At 33.0% G+C, this 26,432-nt stretch overlaps 1 protein-coding gene across 13 annotated transcripts in view; it reads right to left on the bottom strand.

Moving 5' to 3' along the window:
- LOC120428789 (single-stranded DNA-binding protein 3) overlaps window positions 1–26,432 on the bottom strand; it is a 79,952-nt gene that overhangs the window by 21,530 nt on the left and 31,990 nt on the right. For 7 of the 13 annotated variants that reach the window (XM_052708839.1, XM_039593927.2, XM_039593944.2 and 4 more), the window contains 4 exons: window positions 11,709–11,781; window positions 11,476–11,622; window positions 6,112–6,267; window positions 5,233–5,331 (listed from right to left, as the gene is read on the bottom strand). In XM_052708839.1, the coding sequence (XP_052564799.1) occupies window positions 5,233–5,331; window positions 6,112–6,267; window positions 11,476–11,622; window positions 11,709–11,781 (475 nt within the window). The remainder of the gene's footprint in view (window positions 1–5,232; window positions 5,332–6,111; window positions 6,268–11,475; window positions 11,623–11,708; window positions 11,782–26,432) is intronic. The other 6 variants (XM_039593918.2, XM_039593958.2, XM_039593934.2 and 3 more) reach the window with 3 other exon arrangements.

The following is a 26,432-nucleotide window of genomic DNA, read 5'->3' as shown; positions in this document are numbered from 1 at the left end:
TACATTAAATTTCCCATAAAATGATATGTTCTAAAAAATTTTACAGTCGAGTAACGGAAAATTGGAGAATTTTTAAAACTTTTTTAGTGTTTTTTTCGATGAAAAATACGTTTTTTCGGAATTTTGACTACGCCATCAAATCGGGCGTACAATTTTACATAAAAGTCTCTTTGACACCAAATTTCTATCTCATCACCGTTTCAGGCTGCAAATTATTGAAAAACACCTCTTTTTTCGCATGTTCAAAAATGGAAGGGGTCGTACCGCCCCTCCGTCACGAGATATAAAAAAACGGACCTCGGATTCGTGATCAGGGACAAAAGTAACCCCTTAGGACAAAGTTTCACGCAAATCGAAGAGGGGTCGGGGCAACTTTTCCCGATTTCGTGTGAGTTGGTAGAGAATTACCCATAGCCATTTTTAGAAAATCTCCATTCCAAATTTTACAAAGTCACTGAACCTCAACTCAAACTAAACATTGCTTACCCACTTTGATAAGTATTTTAAGTATTAAGAAAATAACGAGCAATTCTCTGAGACTTCGGACAACGTTTTTTCTTGTATTTGTTTTATTTAAATGACACTTTGAATGTAGTTTTTCTATGACCACGGAAGTAATTTTGCATCACTAGTTCGCCCATACAAGTTTTCATACAATATCGGTAGTTCAAATCAAAAATTTGTATTGTGAACGGATTTGTTTTACTTCTCGGAAATAATAGTTACACGCTAAAATAAAATTAACCATTTTAACATTGAAAAGTTTCATCCAGTTTAAAAAAATACAAACAATGAATTTCTCATTGAAATTGTCATTGATCTAAAAAACTTTTTTCAAAATTTTAAAATAAAGTCAACATTGAAAATTCAAATCCCTAATAATTTAAATTCATTAAGTAAAATATTTTGATTTGTTAAAGAATTTTAACTTAGTTTAATCATTTGCATCCAGTGACATTAAGAATTTAAAATTAGAACAAGTACCATCCTGAATTTAAGTAAAACTTAATTGTAAAAAAATCACTCAATTCTCACAAACATCATTGCAACTAATCAGTTAAATATTTACTCCTAGTCACAGCATGCCCATCCAATTAATATTGACACGTTCCCATATTACAATCAGAGTCTATTGATTTAGCAAATTTGCAACAAAAAAAATGCTCCCTTCACTCTCCTCAAACTAGTTCCGATTGCGTTTTGATAAACAGGCAATTCAATTTCGGACCTCATTACAGGATTGGCCCGATTATATTTGCAAATCCCCCTTCTCCCCCCCTCGTTCTGTAATGAAGCAATCAACCATGATGGAATATTCGCCTCGCTCATCAATCGAATCACATTATCGCCTGATCGGACATCCCGCCCCCGCACCCCCACGCATTGTGTAAACACGGGGAATATATGTGGTATATGTGCTTCTGGGGTGCATTTGATGCAAAGGCAAATATATTCCCAATCAATAGAATAGATAATTATGTGCTGCGAATAAATGAAAAGGGTTAATTCTATTGGAATTCTAATGTAGCTACAACGATACTGACCACTTTATGTGCAATTTTAGAAAATGCACCTAATAGGAAAAACATTTCAAAAGCTGGCATTTTTTAAGTTTTATAATAATTAAAGTGCCTCACTTGAGCCATTCCAGTATTGCATCCTTTGAGTTAACTCCAAAGGTTGTTTAAAACCAAATTTCACATTATTTTGAGCAAATTTATAAAGTTGAAGGCAATGACTAGCCCTGATAAGATAAATATGTTAACAATCTTTCTAAAGAAACTCTTTTTTAAATTTCAGTTGAATTCCTCATTTATGACTCATTTATATAACTTTGCACAAAAAAGAACAAATGCGAAATCAATTTTCTCTGATTCATCTAAAGTTTTGCGAGGTTGGGTTAAACAAAGAAACTGTTCGCCCAACTTTTTATGTTTAAAATTACACTATTCATATTTCTTGGCCGGGAACCGTGGTGTAGGGGTAAGCGTGATTGCCTTTCACCCAGTCGGCCTGGGTTCGATCCCAGACGGTCCCGGTGGCATTTTTCGAGACGAGATTTGTCTGATCACGCCTTCCGTCGGACGGGGAAGTAAATGTTGGCCCCGGCCTAACCTAAAGGTTAGGTCGTTAGCTCAGTCCAGGTGTAGGAGTCGTCTCCCTGGGTCCTGCTTCGGTGGAGTCGCTGGTAGGCAGTTGGACTAACAATCCAAAGGTCGTCAGTTCGAATCCCGGGGTGGATGGAAGCTAAGGTGTAAAAAGAGGTTTGCAATTGCCTCAACAATCAAGCCTTCGAACACCTAGTTTCGAGTAGGAATCTCGCAATCGAGAACGCCAAGGCAATGCTGTAGAGCGAATAATTTGATTTTTTTTTATTTTTGATTTGACATATTTCTTTCCCTTGAACACTATATAAAAAAAAACTGAATATTAGAAAGAAAATAATTTAGGAATGCAACTTTCCAAGAAAAAGATAGTTGTTCGATCTGGATTTTTCGATTTTTTGCAAAAATAGAGTCATGTTCTTTATTTTAACTTTTTGTTGTCGAAATACAAGTTTGAGGAATTTCTTGCCCAATTTTTTGTATATGAATAAAAATAATATAAATAATAACAATAAAATTTAACGGGCTTGCTAAATAAAATACACTGCGAGAAAAATACACACCGTTTCTATGATATTTTTTGATATTTAGGTTTAGAAGTCAAATTTAAACATTTTTTAATGTCTTTTAGATGTAAAAATCGAGTATCGATTTTCCAAACAATTTTGCATAAGATTAATTCTTTACAATTTCGCATTTTTTCCGCGATTTTTTGATTTGGATGAATCTTTGTCAAAAGAAGCAATTTTGCATCATTCGTTTTTCAATAGAAATCACCATACAATTTTGGGGGCTGGTCATTCAAAATGGGTATGTAGGTAAATGTATGAAATTCTGTCTCTTGAGAAGGGATTTTCTGATCGATTTGGTGTCTTCGACAAAGTTGTTGGTTATGATTAGGACTTTTCGGAAGAAAAGGTACACGGTAAATAAATCCGATTTTTTATTTTACTTTTCATCATTAAAGTTAAAATCACAAAATAGATATTTTGAAATTTTCGATTTTGTTTTGAAGGACTGAAAAAGACATCTCCTGAGCAATAGTGCGTAATGGTGCTGAATCTGATTTTTTGAAAAATAATGTAAACCTGGAGGTACTCATTATTAAGAATCAATTTATTATAGAAAATTTGAAATTGCAATCGCAAACTTTACAATTTTTTGATAGAATCTCCCGTTTTTAGCTACAGCTACTTTTAGGTAAAAGTTGAGATATTTCTTGAAAGAAAAGCACCAGTTTTTTAATGCTGAGAAAATTTCCAAAAAATTTCTCTTTGGAGCTTTATTGTTAAGTTAGTTTCTTTGCTACAGCCTCACAAAGAATTATCGTTTCAAAGATACAGAATTTTGTTGTTTAGACCACTTTTCAAAAAACAGTTTTAATACATGATTTTTGTATTTTTTTTTAAACGACATACCATCCTGCATTTTTTGTGAGGCTTTTGAAACATTGGACTCATAAAACCTTCTTCGTGTGAGCGATAAAAAAATTCGTGGCTCATCTTTAAATTTTACCTTTAATTTTTAAAATCAAACAATCTCATAGAAAAGACGTGTATTTTTCTTTCAGTGTTTTTTTAGCTTACGCCCAGTCAAATCAATCTGAATTCTGAAACGGAATCTAATTAGAATCGTACACAAATTCAGTTTCAAACGCAACAACCGGTTCGAACACGGAACCGGTTGTTGCGTTTGAAACGGAATTTGTATACGATTCTAATTAGATTCCGTTTCAGAATTCGGATTGAGGTAACTGGGCGCCCTTGTCAAATATCATTCTCGAGAGAACTTGCTTCATGTACTCAAAAATGGCTTGTGGAGCCTAAGATAAAAATGTCTACAATAGTTTCATTGATAACGGAAAAGATCGAATACAATAATGACTGAAATTTCCAGTTTAAATATTTTTTAATGTCAAAAATGCTGATTCCTTTTATAACATCAAAAACTCAGTAAATTTATAACAGGAATTAGGGGGAGAGGGGGTAATATGCACCCCCTAAGGGAAAACTGTGATTTCTCAACCATTGCAGCATTACTGTGGAAGAATTTTGTTCGATGTTCTAAAACAACTATTGTTCTTCGTCATCCATGAGAAAAAAGTCTTAAAAAACTTCAAAATTGTTCGAAAATATCAAATTTCTAAAAACAGTTTTCATTCATTTCAAACAACCATGCGGGGCAATATGCACCGTAACATTGGGGCAAAATGCACTGCATTTTGCCCCGACCACGCTTTTTGCAATTTAATTTAATTAAAAATGCATTTTTTGATGTTTTTGGACTCATCTATCTACAGAATAGTGAAGATTATGGCAAAAACTATATACCTCAATACTTACAATAACAATAAATGCTTTTTATATTGTCCAAAAATCATAATGAAAGTTCAATGAAAATTAGATGAAAACACAACATTTTAAAGTTTTGCAAATAACTTAAGCTGTTTTTATACTACGATGCTCAAATTTTTCCAGCATGGTTTAGCAATGTTAAGCTTTCAATTTCTATGATTTTTTCCCCGGAAAATTCTTTCAAATACCGAGAAAAGCCGGGGGTGCATATTACCCCGGGGGTGCATATTACCCCCTCTCCCCCTATCAGGTACTTAGCTTCTGAAATATAAATTAGTGCATCACCAACAACACAAAACACAATTTAAAACCGACAAGCATCCTTCTATTTATAAGATTTATGTAACTGGTGGGGGGTGGTGAATGATGATTTACATAATATTTGGTCGCGCAGCATTACCAGAAAGCGATAGAAACACACAGCATGATCACATGAAACGAGTTTAAATACACACAAATACACATCGATAGTTGCTACTAAATGGGTTGCACATAATTTTAGAAACTGATGGGCAATCGGGATGAAAGCGAATGAGCTGCAGTTTTGATTGGTCGATTGATTGTGGCAATTGGATGCGGGATAGAACATGATTTTTGTAATTTTTTCGCTGTAAGAGCTTGCTCAATTCGAGGACCATTGATAAAACTTAACAAAACCAATAATTTCGAATGATTTAGTTTAATTTTAAAACAAACTTAAAATTAAAGTGAGAAAGAATTATAGAAAATGGTGAAATGTGAAAGAGAGAGGTGGGAGGGGGGGAAATACTAACCTGTCCGCTCATCATCTGTCCATGCGAGTTTGGTGGTTGTGGGTGTGGGGACTGCCCACTGCTAGGGTGTGAGGGTTGTGATGGCCTAATGGAGGAGTTCTGCAACAAACAATCGAAGGTAAAGAACAAAAATGGACCGTGGTGGTGGTTGCTTAGGGTGGGTTGTGTTCCAAAATAAGGGTTTGGAAGTTTGAAAAAGTGAAAATTAAAGAAATAAAAAAATATTTTAAACTTGAATTTAGCAGCCAATCTTGAAGAATTTGATCGTGACCACTCATCTCCAACTTTGATACAGATTTTTTTCTTGATATTTGTTGCCTTTCTCGTCCTCTTGATCGATTCTGTGTTTCGATGATGAAATGACTTTAATGGTGAATGATGATTCAAAACTAAACATTTATACCACAAACACTAATTTGTAGGAAACGAAACTCTAAACACTTTGTGGAAAAACATTGAAACAATTAGGAAAGAGGTTTACAGATTACATTCAAAAACACAAAACATCAAAAATGGTAAATATTTATTCGGTTTACAAATTTTGTAACATTATTGGACTGAGAAAGACACAAAACAGACAGGGTTAGGAAAATGAGAACATCTAAGTTTGATGCAGGCCGCCCTAGATGGAACACGTGGTGAGTCTAATGATTCGAGATGAGTGAGAAACTAGTTGATTTGAATTTAAAAACAGATAGTGATTGAGTTAGGAAAGGAACAGAGAACAATCCAATTTTTGATGATTTTTTAGAAAACATTTTTCTGTACAGATAACAAACATTAACCAAACAAATATGATGGAAAACTGACCACAGAAAAAAAGAAGTAGTTTACACATTTATAGCAAAATAAAAAAAAAGAAGTGAAGTCGTAACTTACCGGGAAGAAGCCGGAGGGTGCCATCGGGCCGCCGGGCATGCCCTCGTTTGGTGGTAACTGTCCGAGCGGGCTGGGCGCCGGGCCGGCATTGTGTGCTATTCCGTTCACTCCGTAGCCTGAACTCACGAAACCCTGCGGAATAGTAGCGGAGTTGGGCTGTTAAAGCGTTATTCAAGTGGGAAATTGGAGGGTGATGGTGATGGTTGGAGGGTTCAAGTTCTTAGCTTACGAGAATTTTTAGCCGAAAGGTTGGTACCAATCAGTTTATTTTTTCAACTTTGTTATTTGATTTGGTTAGTTTATTCAATCCTAATGATATTTTTTTATCCTCTGTTTGAAGATTTTTTAAATATGTATTTTAATTATGCGTGTATTTCCTGTGAAATGATATTCAATATGGGTAATTGTTCATAAACATCACGAGTTATCGCGATTTTAAGAAAAAAAAAGAATTTTGGCAGAGTTTTAAAAACTTTTTTAGAGTTTTTTTTTAATTGATGAAAAACATGTTTTTTCGGAATTCTGAGAATGCCATTAAATCGGGCGACTAATCTTACATTAAAGTCCCTTTGACACCGAATTTCTATCTCACCACCGATTCAGGCTGCAAATTATTGAAAAATTCCTGTTTTTTTGCATGTTCAAAAATTGAAGGGGTCGTACCGCCCCTCCGTCACGAGGTATCAAAAAACGGACCTCGGATTCGTGATCACGGACAAAAGTTACCACTTAGAAAAAATTGCCACGCAAATCGAAGAGGGATCGGGGCAACTTTTCCCGATTTCGTGTGAGTTGGTAGAGAATTACCCTTCTATCAATTCCACTAAATTCGTTTAGTTTCGTTTTGTAGTTTTATCAATATAAATTATATAGTATTTCCTCGGTTATAGACAGGCAGTTCGATTTTCCAAATATTCAGTGGTTTTCCGAGCTGATCAAATAAATTTACATTTTTCAAAATGCCAAAAACTTTCCTAGTTAAACTGAAATGAGGGAAAAACATTGCAATTTATATTTCAATCAGTTTTCAAGCATTCTTTGAAGATTTGTCAATCAAATTTTCTAGCTTTTATTTAGGTAATTTTATTGCTTTTGTGTGATAATTTTGGGGATTTTTTTTTCAAAAATATTTGTTTTGCCCTTAAGAGTAGACAACATAATGATGTTGAATAAAAACATCTAGTATTTATTTTGAATTCTTTAGAATCCAAAATTAAAATTTCAATGTCAAATGTTTAAAAAAATCGCTTTATAAAGTCAATATTTTAAATCAAATGCAAAAAATGAGCTTGCCTTTTTTCATTCATTTCAAAATCTTTTTCGTAAAATCGCGATAACTCGTAATGTTTATAAGCAAACCCCTTATGTCTATACATCAAAATTTTTTTAATTGTCTGCTCTACAACTTTGTAGAACATTGTTACACTCTAAAAAATAACCCTGCAATGTTAGAAAAAAACACAAAATTTTAAAATGAAAAATTTTGTTCTAAATGAAAAAAATGACCCTTCTGGGTCAATGTAGATTCGAAAAGCACATTAAATTTCCCATGAAATGAGATGTTCCAAAAAATTTTACAGTCGAGTAACGGAAAATGGGAGAATTTTTAAAACTTTTTTAGTGTTTTTTTCGATGAAAAATACGTTTTTTCGGAATTCTGAGTACGCCATCAAATCGGGCGTCTAATTTTACATAAAAGTCCCTTTGACACCAAATTTCTATCTCATCACCGTTTCAGGCTGCAAATTATTGAAAAACACCTCTTTTTTCGCATGTTCAAAAATGGAAGGGGTCGTACCGCCCCTCCGTCACGAGATATCGAAAATTGGACCTCGGATTCGTGATCAGGGACAAAAGTTACCCCTTAGGACAAAGTTTCACGCAAATCGAAAAGGGGTCGGGACAACTGCTGTGTGAGTTGGCGGAGAATTACCCGATTGTTTTACAGAACCAGATTGACTAACTTACAAGCTATATAAATGCTTTGTATATGCAAACAGAGGTAGTAAAAAGTACTTGAAAAAAACAAATTTCTTTAAAAAAATGATTATCTTTCAATTTTAAAACAATAAGGCAACACAATGATAAATAAATACTTAGAAGAAAACATAAAAAAAAACTTGGTTGAAAAAAATTATCTATAAATGTCTATAGATCAGTGGAAAAATATTTTTCCAATTTTTTATTGATTAAGTGTAGTTAAAATTGAAGATAATTTTTCAATTTCTGTTGTACACACCAAAAGTTAGTTTTTTATAACATAATTTTAGTTTGAAAAATTTGTAAAACATACTTCTCTCGATTTATTTGATTTTATTTGACAGCCATTTTAAAATTTCAAGGTGCAACTTAAATCATGCTTAGTACTCTTTTCATTATTAATCTTAAAGATATTCAGATGATATAATTAGATTGGTTTGAGTAATATAATGTCACTGAAATTCATATGAAATAAATTTTCTAGCACTCATAAAAAAATTGTTATTGCGTAAAAATCAATCAAATTGAGATCAAACTGGTTCAATATCCTCTTGATAGTATTTTAATTTTTTTGTTTGCAAATCAAATAAAATTTCCAACCTTTTTGAAAGTATTAAGATCTTGTTAAGACCGATGCCAATATTTTTCAAAGTTTGTCCAGCGGCTTTAGTCGGTGTCGAGGGAGGGGGAGGAGGGTAAAAAAAATTTAAAAAAACTTAAATAAAAGTTTCACTAGCCTTAGTTAATTTTCATGTTCAAAGCTTTTTTTTATTTTTTTGTCTTCCATTTGATTTTTTCCTTTATTAGGTATTTGCTTTTTGAGTGAAAACAACAATTCGCAGACATTTCAATATTTAAAATTTATCAAACCGAGATTACTACTCAAAATGTATTATTTTTAATTGATTTAATTTTTTTTAAACCTCGATAAAACTTAAAATCAAATATAATCATACAATTATTAAAAAAGCGATTTAAAATTGAAATAAGCCAGCAATTTCATCGTTTTGTTTGAACTTTGGTGCAATGATTGTTAAATAATGACCTAAGAATTATTATGAACTATATCATAGTTATTGAGAATTCTTACAATTAATGTAATATGAATTTTATAAATTTATATGACAACGAAAAAGAAGAAGTTAACTTTATAGCTGTCGGTCACCATTTCTAGTACCAACCACTAGTGTCTTCCTTTTATCTACAAGGACTTCGCCGCCCTGGGCTCCTAAGTGTTTGAGTATGGCACGAAGCGACGGCGCCGAATACCCATATTTACACAAATAATTTTAGAGCGCCCGCCGCGGGATTCGAACCGGCGACCTCTGGATTGTGAGTCCAGTGCGCGGTCCGATTGATCCACACGGGCGGGACGCAAGATGAGTACAACTCAAGTAATATTTGTCTGACCAATAAAGTCATTTCTAAGGATTTTGTGGAAAAAATGTTTTTATAGAGTTCTTTTAAGAACAAAGGATTTTTTTTGATTTTCTGATAGTTTGCATGTTTTAGAACCAGATTAACTAACTTACAAGATATAAAAATGCAAATGAAACATTTATGCAAACAGAGGTAGTACAAAGTACTTGAAAAAACAAAAAAAAAAAAATCTTCAGAAAAAATAAATGATTATCTTTTAATTTTAATTTTCAAACAATTATGCAAAACGATGACAAATAAATAATATAAAAGAAAACATTATTTTAAAAAACTTATTTGAAAAAAATGTCATTTCAGTGGAAAAAAATATTACAATATTTGTTGATTAGGTGTAGTTAAAATTAAAGATTTTTTAAAAATATCTGTTGTAAACCACAAAAGTAAGTTTTTATAAAATAATTTAAATTGAAGAATTTGTCTCGATTTACTTTATTATTTGATGGCAATTTTAAAATTTCTAAGTGCAACCATGTTATCATGCTAAGTACATTTGTCAATAATAATTTTAAAGATATTCAAAGTGATATAATTAGAACAGTATGAGTAATATAATATCACTGAAATTGTTATGAAATAAATTTTCTAGCATTCATAAATAATGTGTTATTGTGTTAAAATCGATCAAATTGAGATCAAACCGGTTTAATATCCTCACGATAGTATTTTCATTTATGTGTTTGCAAATCAAATAACATTTTGAACAAAAATTTATTGCTGATTTATTTGTTTCCCAACTTAAAAAAAATTGTTAATTTTTTTTTAATTGTTTGTCTTCCATTTGATAATTTCCTTTATTATTAGCTTTTTGATTGAAAATTAAAATTCGCAAATATTTCATAATTTAAAATTTATCAAACAAAGATTACCTACTTTTCAAAATGTCAATTTTTTTATTGATTTTATTTTTTAAATAACCTTAATAAAACTTGAAATCAAATATAATCAATACAATTATTGAAAAAAAGCGATTTAAATTTAAAACAAGCCATCATTTTATCGTTTTTTATCTACACAGCAAAAAAAAAAAGTTTAATTTTGGAATGTTGAAAATTTGACCACTTTATTTGAGTAATATTACATAAAAAATGTGTAAAAATGTGAAACTGATGAATATTCATCAAAAACTGATGAAAATTGATTAATTTTCTGGGGTAAAATCAATCATTTTTTTTTTGACACAAAATCTGTCACCATTCCTGATGAATATTACCATCATTTTTTTCTGTGTACTTTGGTGCAATGATTGTTAAAAGATGAAATAAGAATTATTATGAACTATGTCATAGGTATAGAAAATTCTTACAATTAATGTAATATGAGTTTTAAAAATTGATATGACACTTTACAAAAAAAAATTAAATTATTCTTATAAGAAAAAAAAACATATAAAAAATCCAATGGTTAAACTCAAAACTAAACGAATCCGCTTGTTTTAAGCTATGTCCATAGCAATATTGGCTGATTTCCAGCGAACTGCACTTTTCCATTAATCTGCCAATTTTTCTGTAGGTATTCTCTCTTTCTCTCTCTTAAAAAAAAGAGATACAAATCGCCATCCGCATATGTACCGGTAAGCTTTGCTACCTTTTTTGTGTACACACATACTAACACACAGACGCAAACCATGGACCAACCACCGTTTGCTTAGCGCAAAAAAACACCGTAAATCGGCTTACTTTCTACAAATCCAGGTGTTTTTTTTTGTGTATGTGCATCTGTATCGGCGTTTTCCCTCCCAGCTGGATCTGGCCCATCTCGTAACGATGCGATGCATCACTGAGGTGGGACTCAATTTTGGGGGAAGCTTTTGGTTTTCATTCAAACTTGAAGTAAGTTCAATAACTTTAATTCGAAAATTTCTGTAGTTGGGTTAGTCTTGATGACTGAGTTGTTATTAATTTGGACAATCCTTAAATGTAAGACAAAAAAGGGAACAATACTCACGTAATCATGAAATGCTTTGGCCTCGGATGAATGCTCGCAGGTGTCCCGTCGTTCCGGTGCCGCGCAGTAGAGATCCCAGAATACGCACCACCACGAGTGCAGGAAGCCCGGTGGTTCGCCTAGTGTGATATTCTTCTCCCACCGTATCTAAAGGGAAGAAGGTGGACGAAAATGGGAAATGTTAGAAAAATGTTACAAAAATGTAAATAAAACGCGAATTTAAGAAAACTTACCTCCGATAAGAATGTTTGTGCTGCTTTTGATGCCCCTACGTGTAATAAATATTCATATACATAAAGTGCAATTCTGGAAAGAAAAGAGAGAAGGAAAATTTTTCGTTAAAAATATTATTCGTGTGCATGAATATTAACTCTGAGGGATACAACTAAAACTATTAACTAAAAAAACAAAAATGTAGAAATCAAATTTCCCTCTGCAAGTCGTTACCACAACCAGAGCTTAAACTGCTCGAAATAAATTAAGTGAAAACATCCCAACAAATAATGACGAACAACTCTGCAGCAGCAGAAAGAGCAACAAATCACCGCAAAATCAACGATCCGCGCGAAAAAGGTGGTTGCCTCCTTGGCCGGCCATAAATTTGGCACACACATTCCGACCAAGCCGCGTCTAATACCGGTCTTTTGCGGTTGGTCGGTCGGTGGTTTATGCTCTCTTGAGCAGCTGGCTGTCAAAGCATTGCGAGCTTACGAGCCGATACGTGTGTGGTAACGCCACCACCACCAACTTCCCTGGACGGAGGACCATATGCTGGACATAAACAGACCAACGCTGGAAGATACCGGTTTTGAACTGACTTTTACAAGACTGACTCGTTCAGGCGTGCAATTTTTGAGCACTCAATTTACCCTTTTTCAAAAGTTAGACTGACAACACAACACCCAAATCTAGTCAAGTGTGTTATTATTGTTTGACTTTTTGGCTGTTTTTGTTGACAGTTTTCTCTGGTGAACAAATATTTTGACTTCAACGTAAATAAAGTCATAGATGACCGCCACAACTTCAAACGAATACTTCAGCAAACTTGGCCAACGTTCTACCTCAAGCAAAAAAAAATCGCTAACTTAAACTGCAAATAATCAATCTCCAAGAAGACAGTCCAGCGCAGCCGCAAAAAAAAAACTTGTCCAAGAGTTGGTTCGCAACCGAAAAAACCTTGAGCTGCTGCTGGATGGTGTCGAGATTGATTGCGCAAAAAAAAAACAACACTCGCGAATCGATTTAAGTTTTGCGCACAAGTCTCAAGTTAGTCTGTCGGTGATCAGTGGCCTTGGCTACCTCATGGTTGATCAGCAGTAGCTAGCCCCTCTGGTTGGTCAAGGAGGTCGAACGAGTCGCATTGGAAAGATCAGCAGACGAGGTCAGAGTCTATGATGAAGGGGTGTGTAACGGCTGGGTTGCCTTTTGACTTTTGAGTTTTTTCAAACTACAAATTTATACCCATACTAGATTATCCGAAGTCCTCGGAAAAAGTTCACTTAAGTTAATCGCATCAGGATTTTTTTTGGTTACCTTACCTTAGTATCTTTTTTTTGGGGTAGTTGAGCTCAAACATTACTCCAAAAAACCTCTTCAAAAGAACACCATAAAAAAATCATTGCAATATTGCATCTGGGAATGGGCACATCTTTCATGTAAAAAAAAGTGTAATTTTACCTTTAAAATTTATAAATTCATCACAATCCCAGTGTTTTGCCATTTTTTCAGAATAAATAACGGTAGTATAAAATCATAAATGAGATTATAAATAATCTTCAAATTTTAGACCTTCAAAATTCACTCTTTTTTTTACTGTGTGATTAAAAAAAAATGAATCTAAATTAACAGCCAAAAAACGATTTTTTTGTTTAAAAAACGTTACTTAATCCACCTTCAAATTGTTTGAAGTTAATTAATTTACATTTTTAAACAAAATTGCATTCAACCTAATGCTTTCACTTTATTCCTCATTATTTTTGAGATGCCAAAAAATAGAATAAATGAATGAATATTTTTAGAATAATTAATCAAAACATGTAATCAAAACATTAGACCGATAGATAAATTTAATTCAAATATGTGAGTTTTATGCCGTTTTGGTACGAAAATGTTCTTGTCATCAACCTATCATAAAACTACAATAAAAGATTTCCAAATTGGCCTAAAATATTAATTTTCATTAACTTTCATAAAAATCAATCGAACACCCAAAATTACCCTCACCAAAAACATTAAGGTGGAACAGGACGCCAGTTCTCTGCTTGCTTGCTATCTTTATATTTTTCGTCTGCAACAGACAGAACTTGTTTCGGCATTTTTCTTAAGGGCACTCCCAAAAACTTGAGTCGTGGTGTAAATATGGCGCTGCCTTTCCGTTTCACCTAAAAAAAATCAGAAAAGTATTTCCCATTTTCTTCTGTTTTCATACTTTTTTTGTATGAAACCATATTTTATTTCACAAAAAATAAGTTTGATTTTGGATAATGAATGTTTAATAATACCTCCCTCACGGATATGTTTTAAAATCGTTAAGGCCGTTGCAAATATTTTTTGAAGTTTATGTCCCTCGGCTCTGACCAAAGTCGAGGAGGGGGGAACAAAAAATAAATAAAAAAATATAAAAATTGAAATTACAAGCCTAGGTTTCAACACTTGGATGAAAAAAGTGATTTTTTTTTTCAGCTGATTATAATTCTATTTCTATTGCAATTTGGTAGATTTATGAGTAGGGCTAGTGATTTTTCAAGGTAAAAAAAAATTACATGGCATGCCAGGGAAAAGTGTCTCGTTCTTGTGAATCTAGTTTTTTTTTCGATTTTTTAGGATATCCCATTAAGGTTATCAAATTCGTTCTTATTTTTAAGTTATCAGCAAATCAACAAACAAATGACAATTTCAAAAAGTTGCAATTTTACAGCAATTTTACGGTATTCTGAAATCTGCCTAAAATAAACTGAAAAAAAAGTTATTTGAGAATAATTGGGTTCAAGAAAGATACTGAAAACGTAAGCATACAAAATATAATCCCCTGACACAAAATATTCTAACAATAAAAAATATATGCTCATTTTGTAGAATATCATAAGCAGAATTTACGATTCAGCCATACTATTTTTACTGAAGTTTTATAATTGTATTTCCTTTTTTTATTTGCTAATATATCTCTTAAACAAAGCCCATCCTTAAACATCTTGAAATCTAATCACACCCTAAGCAATAAATTCACCAAAAGCAGAATCAGTAAAATAAGAGAACTAATGTTTTGGTTGTACTATGGTTTAAAACTAAAAAAAAAGTTGAGTATTTAAAAAAAAAGTGTGGACTAAATTTTGATTAAAACAGTTTATTTTAAACATTTTATACAACAATTTTAGAAAATCAGAAATCAAGTGGCCAATAATATTTCTAATAACATGTATTGTTTTTCAAATCTAATTAAATGAAAAAAACTTCATTTATAACCAAAAAATTTTTTATAACTTTCCTTCCCTTTTGAAAAAAATGTCAATCCCCCCCCCCCCCCTAAAGTGTCCACGTGGTTTATGGATGGTCCCTAGGGTGCCCAGAATATGGGATTTTTTCTCAAAACCTCGCTCCACAAGCTGAACATTGTTTCTTGAGCTATTTTAGGACTCTGTGCCAAACATGAGCAAAATCGGTCAACATTTACCCATTGATACTCGAAGGTGAAGTTTGTATGGGAAAAATCGAAAAAATGTATGGAAACCCCAATTTTCTTACGGTTTGCTCTGCAGGGTACGCTACTTCCATCAAAATGTTCCCAAAAGTGAGATTCCCATTGGAAATTTAATACTCTACAACTTTGTAGAACATACCAAAGCCGCAAAACTCGATCCTGAAAAGTTATTAGCGATTTAAAAAAGTCATTTTTGTATGGGAAACAATTTTTTCTTAAACTTTAGGTTCGAGTATCAATGGGTTAATCTCAACCAATTTTGCTCAAAATTTGCACAGGTGCTTTAAATAACCCAAAAAACCGTTTTCTGCTTGTGGAGAAGGGGGTCATTTTTTCTGGGCACCCTAATGGTCCCGCAATCAAAAATTTCACGGCTTCTGCGAAATCGCGAAAAATAACTAGCTCTTTTTATGAGGGAGTGACATGAACTTAGAAAAAATAGCAATTGCCTAATTTTACCTAAAATAATGTATACAAAATTTTCAACAGGAACTGATAAAAATTTCACCAGTTTTTTCACGCCAAATCTGTCACCATTCCCAGATGTAAAATTACCGTCGTTTTTTTACTGTGTACAAACTGGTTTCCCGAAACAAGAAAAGTAAGAACTATGTTTCATTGATGTAAAAAAGACAAAGAAAATCCTGATTGTAAAAATGCACAAATTTTGTCATGATAAGCAAAAATATTTTCACTTATTCGAAATAAACACAAACAACAGTGAATCATTTTTAATAAAATATGAGCAAAACGGAACTTATCGAAAAAACATCGCCGCCTCTATTTAATAAAAATAAGCAGCAGTTCCCCAGTTTGATGAGATATATAAATTTTATAAGGTTATATCAATGACAGTCATGACTGAATTTTCCGAAGTCCACGCACAGATTTGACTCCGGATTTCCTCGAAATTACACTTGCATCATTTGATGCGCAATTTCACTTTTTAAACAATTTAGAGGTAAATTTACATCGAAGAAGATGTTTTATTTCAAACATTTTAGAATAATATTTTTTTTATTACGGTGTTTTTGAATTGGACTAATTTGGGATCGCTGAACATGATTTTTGACAATAAATAATCACAATTTCTTTTAAAAATGTTGTAATCGAACTTTGAATAATCGAAGCTTCGTATAATCGAGCAAGGACTGTGTTTAGAATCGATAACTGAACAAAATCAAATTGTGAACCACCTGTTATTTAAAAAAAATATAAAAATAGTCATATTCTTTAAATAAATTCATTCAGTGAAATTAAAAAAAGTCCCAGATAGATCGGAATCAAAAAAGAGAGCCTTAAAAACATACCTTCTGCAAATGTGCTAGATAACAGAAAAACAAAGGCAACATCTATTCACATAAGTCTTCCAGGATGCATCTTATCTCTTCCGAGAGTGCAGCGCACTTGCCCTCATTCACCAACGTTGCTTTCAAACCATAACTAATCCCAGGTGTAAGCCCTTCCGGATTCCAGAAGGGCCAAACATGTTTCCTTTGTGTTTTTGCATATCCTGTGTGTTATTCCAGGTTCTACAGTAGTGGCGTTTTGCTGATTGCCTTTAAAGTTTTCATTAAATTTTATTTATTTTTTTTTATATTGAAATTACTAAATAATTATCAATAACAAGCTCTTCCCGACAAACTTCGTTCTGTCCCTTTTTTTCTTTTGTTGACGTTTTTTTGATTTTTTGCTTATTCAGCCTCCTGTGATCAAAATATGATTTTACGTAACTTTCTCCATACAATTTGCCGATGCTCCAGAATCGGTTCCAGAGTGGCCAAAGTGTCAATTAATTAGCGTAAGAACCTTCCTTGGGCTTATACGAACCCAATGCAACAAAGAGCACCTCGATCCGACGTTCCGTGTTGAATTGATTCGCGTTCGAACAAAACCGTCGAAATTTTTTATATATATTGCGCAATTCACACTAACTTGGACTTTGCACTAAATTATTGCTATCGATCGCACTATTGCGTTTTGCCAAACTGCCGGGGGAAATTTAAATTTTCTAAAAAATGATCAAAGTGCTCGCTTGTTTTTCAGCTGTCAATCGCACTTTTAAAGTGCGAATGTCCAGTTTGGTGGAAACTGCGACTGGCAGTGTAAACAAACAACAACAACCAGTTACTGGATGCCTAGTTTTTGGAATTCTAGTTGTCAAAAGTGCGAGAGAAAATTGCGGGCAAAATCCAAGTTACAGTGCAAGGATTAATATAGAATAAGATAGATAATGGAGTTAAAAAAAAATATTTTTTGAAATTCTCAAATTCTTTACTTTTCCAACAAACGACCATAAGAACCGTCACAGGGTCCTTTTTGCCATGTTGACCCGAGAATATATGTAAATTAAATGCTCGGCGATAGTTTTGCCCATAATTTATGTATGTCACACACCGACACACACACGTAACCTGTGCTCGAGGAAGCGACCAGGCAGCAAGGGGCGCGTGAAGGGGTCACAAGTGTGAGTGGTCTCGTGCCAGAGTTGTTTTATTTTACAAAACAGTATTTTTTTTCTTCTTTCGTTCCTTCCTGGCCAGAGATTGTTGATAGACGACGATGGCACACACAAACATTGATAGTTAGCACTTAGTGCTGGTGGTTTTTGTGGTGTGTCTAACTATATGTGCATGTGGGGTAACGCTACATAAATTATGTAACGTTTGGTGGTGTTGGGGTGGTGAGCATAAATGCAGTACATACATCGAGCTCGAAAACCAAACCACCACCAGCAAAGCTAAAAGCGGCTAACAAATCGTTGTGGTAGTGGTTAGAAAATACAAACTTTTACACTAACGAACACTCACACACTACCGCAACTATAGTCATTGCTGCTAATGACGACGGGCTGCTGATCATCATTGGCGAAACGGGAAGATTAGGGTTGTTCAGCTGTGTGGATTTTGTACGTCAATCTCAGGCCAGCTACCTGTAAGCTGTTAGCCGAAGAAGATGATCGAAATTTGTAACGGACCATCTTCGGAGAATGAGATGCTGTGGTTGTTGTTGTTTTCCCAGTTGGCTGGAACGAATCGACTGCCGGATGTTTGAACTCAGATTGGAGGTGCGCGTCACACGCACCTGTTTCTGATATCAGGTGTTTTGGTGGACGTCATTGAAAAAAGATTTTTGTTCCAATTGGGGTAACTATTTTTTTTTTTCAATTTCATTGACACAACATTTGTTTTAAAATTAAGTGTCGTTATTTTATTTTATTAGGGAATTTTCAACTGAACAGTAAAATATAATATAAGTTCAGATGTTTTTAAATTTGCGAGGTAATATTCTGTTTTGAATCATTTGGTTAGATTAAAATTTTGATATTTGTATGAATATTAGATATTTGTTTTAATTTTATTTTCTAATGTCGATATCTCAGCAACTAATGATCCGATTTACAATGTTAAAATATGGAACATTCGTGAAATTATCCGATCTTTTCGAAAACAATATTGTCATTTTTTAAATCAAGAGAAACATTTCAAAAGGGCGTAATATTGAACGTTTGGCCCTTTTGAAATGTTAGTCTTGATTTATTTTTTTGAAAATATTATTTTCGAAACGATCGGAAAATTTCACGAATGCTTCCAATTTTAAAATTTTATTTATTCGTTTTTTAAATCAAGACAAACGTTTGATTTAGAATCATACTGACCGTGGTAGAGAAGTGTTCAAAGTACCTCAAAAAGAACTTTTCATAAAATATTTAAAAGTTTAAAAAGTTAGTTAACTATAGTTAAGAAAATGTCGATAAAAGTCATTATTTCAAACTTCTCAAAGTGTCATGATTTTCTCAATGAACATGATTTTGAATCGGAAAACGGAATGCATTTTCGGATTCTTTGGACAATTTTCCACTAGGAGAAGGTTAAATAAGTTTGTAAATAATAAATAATATGTGTTTTTGAAACACAATTTAAAAAAATCTCAAAATTTATAGGCAAATTCCGTTGAACAAATTTCATGTCAAATGTGTAAACTTGTGATTCGTGCTTCGAGATCAGTATTAAATGCAATATAAATCGATAATTATATAAACAAAACCAGTTTTAACGAATTTCAGGCAAAATTCCGACTTTTTAACAATTTTACCAAAAATTTATATGTATTTTGTTGAAAAGCTTATAAACTTAGTTAACTAAATATAAACATTGATTTTTTTTTTCTTAAAAACTATATCAGCTACTTTAGTGATGGTACATTTAACGTACAAATAAAGTTTGAACATCTTAAATATGATTTTAACAAGAAAAACTATGACTATCAAAGTCACCCCGGAATTTAAACACTATTGAAAAAACTTTTTTTTCAGAATAGTGCATGGACTTTGTGTGGCCTACCCCAGTACATGTTTTAAAAATAATAATCTTGAGAAAAACCTTACTTGTTGAAAAATATTCCAAAAACAAATTGAAATCCTATCAAAGTCACCCCGGTTTACGGTACTAAATTATAAAACTTGAATTTTATTGAGGTTTTTCAGGAAACCTATAACTGTTTCTAAAGCGTTTATTTTATATGAAATTTAAGTTTAAATATAAAAAATGTCAAATAAAAACAAGGGTTTTTGAACGCAAGTTAATTTTTTTTAAAAAAAATACCAGTATTTACCGATTGTGCTAAAAAATTAGTTGTAATACAATAGATCAAAAAAATAAAATATACTTACTAAATGATTAACAATTTGAAATTAATTTATATCACAACAATAACATATCATTAAAATATGTTCTGTTTCCAGAAAAATTGAAAACAATGCGAAAATCGCCCTAAATAAAGGAAAACCCTCTTACCGAACTATGCGGTCAATCAGCTAGCCAGCCAACCAACACCGTTTCGCAACCGGTCTAGTTCGTATTGGGCACACAATCGGCAGGGTGTTTTGTACACAAACTCATACGTGGACGGGTAAATTTGTGTATGTACTGTATACAGAAGAGGTACTCACTTAGGAATAACAATTTAAATTTAAAAAAATATATATTCAAAAATCTGTCAATTTTTTCAATACCCTTCTTTAAGGAAATCTAGTTGAAACGATTTGATGAAATAGTGAGTACACAAATATTTTTTTTTTAAATCAAGTAATTGATTGGGTAGTCTTCGATCGAAACTCTATGATAAATTCAATTTTAATTCTTGTTATTAGGAAATTCGTAACAAATAATTTTCAAATTAATTTCAAACATATTTTCAGTCCCCTCTTATCTCTTCTTAGAGTGAGTGAGAAGGAAACCCAAGCAGAAGAAGTGAGACAGAATGCAAATAAACACAACTCGCACACTCACTCACTCATAGCAAGGCAAGAAGAACAACAGTTTGCAAGGAAGCAAAGCTCCTATCGCGGTGTAGACGCGAAAAAAGCGCAGCACCACCAAACCAAAAGTAAATCGCGATAAAACAAGAACACATGAAAGAGCGCAAAGAAAGCAAACAAGTGTGAGTGAGTGTGGCGACGACGACGACGACAATGACGACAATCGAGCGCAACCAGCAAAAAAGCGAAAAGCGAATCGCCAAGAATGGAAAAAGATTTTTGACGTGAATGTATAAATAAAATTTTATTAAAACGAATATCGGAACATCATTCGTGGTAAGTACACGCGGAGGAAGGTGAAGGAGGACCGCAAGAAAAAACGACGACGACGACGAATTGACGTACGCTGGCCGGCCTAATGATTCGGGTGTTCGATATTTTTTATTTGCTTCGATTTTGTCTGTTAGTGTGTTGCTGAGAGTGATTGGGCTCTTTGTATGGAAATCTAAATTTAGAACATAGATTTGTGATGGGCGCGAGTCGATGGACAAATTTGAAGTAGGAAATAATTTGAAGTTATGAAAATGATGAATTTAAAATTGATTTGGTTGCTAATTAACACTGGAACGCCCAACGCATGCCCAACTTACACGGACGCCCAAGCCTCCCAAAAAAGTTGAAACGGTAACTTCAACACGCCGGTTCTCGGGCATAACTCAACCAATCGGGACGATTCTTGTTTCCAGTGATTTGTAAGAATGTTTAGATGATTCTAAAATTTTGCAGAACTTGATTTGAACAAATCTGTAATTTCTGCGACCGAAAACATCGTTCCACCTTTTTTCAAAACGACTGCCCCCGCGGAATTTTTGGAAATTTTTTTTTACACGCGGAAAAAAAAGTTGGAACGATGTTTTTGATCGCAAAAATTGCAGATTTGAGCAATTTGAGTTCTGCAAAGTTCTAGGATCATCTAGACATTCTAACAAATCACAGGAAAAAAGAATCATCTTGATTGGTTGAGTTATGCCCGAGAACCAGCGAGTTGAAATTACAGTTCCAACTTTTTTGGAGCCTTGGGCGTTGGAATGTTAACTAAAATAAATCACAGGGTAGCAGTACTGACTAAAATCCAACTTTCATATTAAAATCAACAATGCATTTTTAATGGTTTACAATCGTTATAAAAAATATTTGCATTATGATGAAAAAACATTTCAAAAACAATACTCAAGCCTAATTTTCAAAATTTGTAACTTTTCTAAAAAATACAATCAGTAGAAGATTTTTTGTGAAATTCGTTGTTATCACCACTTGCATTAATTAATTTTGTTCTGTTTACAAACATGGTTTATCTTCCCAGAGAGACAGGCTATTTTTGATGATGATGATGATTATTTTTTGGGTTTTCTTTTGTCGATTTTTCATGCGCGAGGTAGGAAAGCCATGTTCTCTTCCGATTTTTTTCTCTTAATGAGCGTCAAAAGATTTTCTTTTGGTAAAGAAATTTCCATCGCTGGCTACAGTAAAAAAAATGCAAAATGACAATTAATGTATCGAATATTGTTTTCCTAAAGTTGCACCTCTTTTTCGAAATTTGTGGTTTCAAAATGCAAAATTTGTGAAATTTTGAAAAAGCGCTTATTCAATTTTAAATGCACGTAAAAAAATGTATTCCAATAGTTAACACACAATTTTCTATGTTTTGTCAGTGAAAATATTTTTTTTGCCCTCTGAATTTCTGAACATGTTAACATTAGTTGAGTAATAAATCTGCCACTGAATCCGCTTTGTAAATGTCGGCCCCGATACTCTTCAAGGGTGTTCCCCTAAGGAACTGAAAAAGATTTACTTTTTCTGAATTTTTGGGCAAAATCCTTGAATTAAATTTTCATTGGCCTAATAACTTTAAAAAAATCAAAAATTATACCTTACATTTTTTATATTCAATTTAACTGTTCAAAACATATTTTTAGGGCAATGTTATTATTTCAAAGTAAGCTATTTTTATCATTTAACGAAAAAGAAAAGTTTTGGAGTTCATAATCCTAGTTTTTTTAAACACATTTTGCAATTCAATACCAATTATAACTAAAGTTATTTAAAAATAATTCGATGTACTTTGATAGAGATTAATTCAGAATCATTTATTCAAATAAACAAAATAATTAAAGAATTATATTTTTTTAAATTTAAGCTCAACGAAAAATAAAATTAGGATAATTTTTTGAGAAAGGTATCACAAAGAGACATACACTATTAAAACTATAGAAAAAAAAATGGCAAATAAGATTTAATTCATGAAAAAAATATTTTTCTTCAAAATTCATATCTTTTTCTGGCATGTGGTCCAAAAATGCCCAAATTATGAATAATCATATTTTTGCTTTATTTTTAAAAGGAATGAGAAAAAAAGTTGAATTATAGTTTATATTGACCTAAGTTTTTTTTTTCAATTTAAAATTTTCAATTACCGTTTGTAAATTTTTAAGCTTAGAATATTTTTAAAGGTGTATCAAATTACATTAATTCACAGACGAGAGCATAAGCAATCGTAGTTGAACTTATTTGGATTTTAAATGTAGAGAAGTTATTTGAGATACGGCAGCGATTTTATTACATTTTCAACTACAGTTCTTTTTCAATTGCAAATTTGAGAGAAAATATTTGACATTTTTTCAAATTTTATCCCTGAGACTGAGTTTTTAAAACACGAATTACCAAGTTGGCAATAAAAAATGCTTCAAAGTATACAGTTCAATCTTGTAACTTGGTTTTATTTTGTAAGCATTTACGAAAAATGTTTAATTTAATAATTTTACAATTAAATTACAAAAAACATTCCATCTCTAACTCACTCTTTCACTAAATTCCCCATTCCTCTGAGGAATGAGTAGTGAGATGATGAGATACTGAAAAGCAACATTGGCCAAGCCAGAGATCACAGGAGAGGAGTCTTCTCCACCTAATCTTCTGAGGAGTAGGGGAGCAGAAGGGGAGCAAGTGAGCATTGTGTTCTTTTGTTCTTTTGACACATGCTCAGCTTTTTCTCTTCACCTCTCTCTTTCTCACAAGTCTCTTATGATGTAGCTTTGACAGGACGAACCAACACATGGACGCGAGACGACAGACTTGAGTGTGGGGGGAGGTAAATAAGCTCCATTACATAAACGGTGGTGGCGATTAGAGGTTATGTTTTTTTGCTGTTGTTGTGTTGCTCCTTTGAAGCTATCTTTTGCAGTTCTTCTTCGAGTAGGTTTTTAAAGGTGGGAGGAGGTGGATTATGTACACTCTCAAGAAGTGGTGGGAGAGGGGTGGCTTTATTTGCCTGTTCGTTGTGGAGATTTTTTTGCTGGTGTTATTTTTGCACGCAGATTCTGATTTTGCGAATGATTTCATATGCTGGCTGACGAACCCGACGACCAAGTCATGGAAGCCACTTCTTTGACGTCGTCGACGACGACGTGTGCCAAGGTGAACCACTTTGGTTTTTGCTCTCCTTTGGACACTTTTGCTGTGCAGACTCTTGATATTTAGTCAGATATCGTACCTTAAAGTTGGGTTAAAGCAGCGGTTGGACAAAGCGAACTGAGAGTCACCAGCTATGAAACCGTCGGACAAATCTCATAATTAACGTCAATTTGCTGAACCAATTGAAAGACATTCCTCAGCTCATTGAGTTCGTTGAAAGTTTTTATTCGGTCAGTCGTGAAAAAAAATCCCCAACTCAAACTCATTCATTCGAAAGAGAGCACAAAAAAAGAGTCGCTGGAAAAATTCCATTGCGAGGAACTCTACATTGTCGAACCATCGTTAGTTGCTCCAATTAGCATGGAACTCCCACGCGTACATAATCCAGGGTACATTTTTTTGCTTTGCTTTCGCACTTTTACAAAAAAATGTGAACAAATGACGAATTAGTTACTTTTTTTGAACATGTTTAAAATTAAAGTTCAAAAAATCTAAAATTGAAAAATAAAAATTTTAAGACCTCCCTATCAAATTGTTATCAATTCCATCGCCAGGCCGATATCGGGTAGTCGTCGATCTTAGTTTTTTTTTTTTTTTTTGCATGTCGTAGTCATCTGAGCGATCTTCAACTTCGGACCGAGAGTGGAAGTGTTCGTGCGTGAATTAATGCGCGAACGCGTGCGTGTCTGGCGTTCTAGACAGAAGCAGCAACAGCAAGCGCGTTAAATGCACTATTTTCATGTGTTGGTGGCGTTTGATGTCACATAGAATGGGAGGAGGAGGACTTAAGAATGTTCTACAAATAGCTCGTTTTGTTCGTACAACAGGGAAGTGAAAGTGAACGTTGGAAGAATTTGTTTTTGTATCGATACAATGTTGACGGGCGAAAATAGTTAGTTTTTATGATTATCCAGTTATTTTTACACATATTATGCTTTTATTGTAAAATTCGATTGAAATTGAAATTGTATAAAGTGGTGCAAAATTCAGAATAATATTTTATTACTTTAATACATGAAAACTTATAATAAAGACATAAAAATTAACAAAGCACAAAAACTCGATAAAAGTTTTAAGGAAAATGATTTAAAATTTGATGCAACCAGAAAAAAAGCTTTTTTATGGACAAATGCAAATTTGTAAATGAACCTTAAAAAAAAATTAAATTATTCTGAACTTAGGCCGTTGCAAATATTTTTCAAAGTTTATGTCACCCCCCCCCCCTTCAAAATTGGTCTGAAAATCAGGGGGCAAACAAAATATTTTTCCAAAAAACTTCAAAATTTCTATGAAAATAGAGGTCTCATCAACTGAAAACAATCTTAAATGCATTATTCTGCAATGATAATCATATTTAGCATGTTGGGGCTTGTTTAAAATAGTTTTGAATTTTTATGAAATTGCAATCTACAGCACCGCAAAATTTTTATTTTTCGCAAAAAATTAAATTTTTGTCAATACATAGATTTTACATAAAAACTGTCGTCCAAAAACGTTTTCTATTTTTTTTTAATTATTTTTTTCAAATTATTATAACTTGGGCGTCATCCATAAAGTATGTCACGCTAAAATTGGCCAAAATTAACCCCCCCTCCCCCCTACGCTGGCTCCAACCCCCCTTCGAAAAGTACGTCACATTCTGTTGACCCCCCCCCCCTATCCATATAGATTTTTTGAATAATTATTACATGATTTATAAAGAGGATTATTTATAAATTCGGAGTCAATCGAGAAAGTTTTTAATTTTACAGGTTGTGTTTAGATTTTTATTTTTATTTTGTTGAATGTTGTAGTGATATAAATCACTATCAACAGTTTTTTTAATCTAATGATTTAAACATATTAAATCTATCATCAAAAATTCTGTTTGTCAAAGCCTTGCGTAATGTTTGATATATTTTATAAAAAAAAACTTTTTTTAGATAAATTCTTTTACTGAATTTTCAGTATTCAGGAAATAGTCTAGCGTGACGTCACGGTCTCACGGACCCCCCTCTCCCCCTTGTCACACTTTGTCACGCTTGCGACCACCCCCCCCCCCCTCCCCCCCTAGAGCGTGACGTACTTTATGGATGACGCCTTGGTGGCAAATATATTTTTTTTTCTATAGCTCATATTATCCCCAAAACCTGTTAAAAAAACAGAGGTTAAAAAATCCGGATTTTAGGAAATTTATTTTTTGTAAAAAGAGTTAGGCCATTGAAAATATTTTTTTTAAGTTTATGTCCCTCGACTTTGGCCAAAGTCAAGGGGAGAAGGGGGGGGGGGGGGCAAAACAAATAAAATTATAAAAATTTAAATAGCAAGCCATGGTATTCACATTTTAATGAAAAAAGAGTTTTAAAATGCATTTTACACCTGCCCAGTTGTATTGCAATCATTAGATTTCATATGTATTGATGAACTTTTTTTTCATCAAAAAAAACTTTTTGCAATACTGTGCAACAAACTTTCACAAAAATTCAAAATATTTTTGGTCGATCCCAAACATGCTAAATATAATTTAAAAGCAGGAAAATGCATTTTAAT

Source organism: Culex pipiens, chromosome 2 (genome assembly GCF_016801865.2).
Source record: "Culex pipiens pallens isolate TS chromosome 2, TS_CPP_V2, whole genome shotgun sequence".
Classification (NCBI taxonomy): Eukaryota; Metazoa; Arthropoda; class Insecta; order Diptera; family Culicidae; genus Culex; species Culex pipiens.
This window is presented reverse-complemented; position numbering and strand designations above follow the sequence as displayed.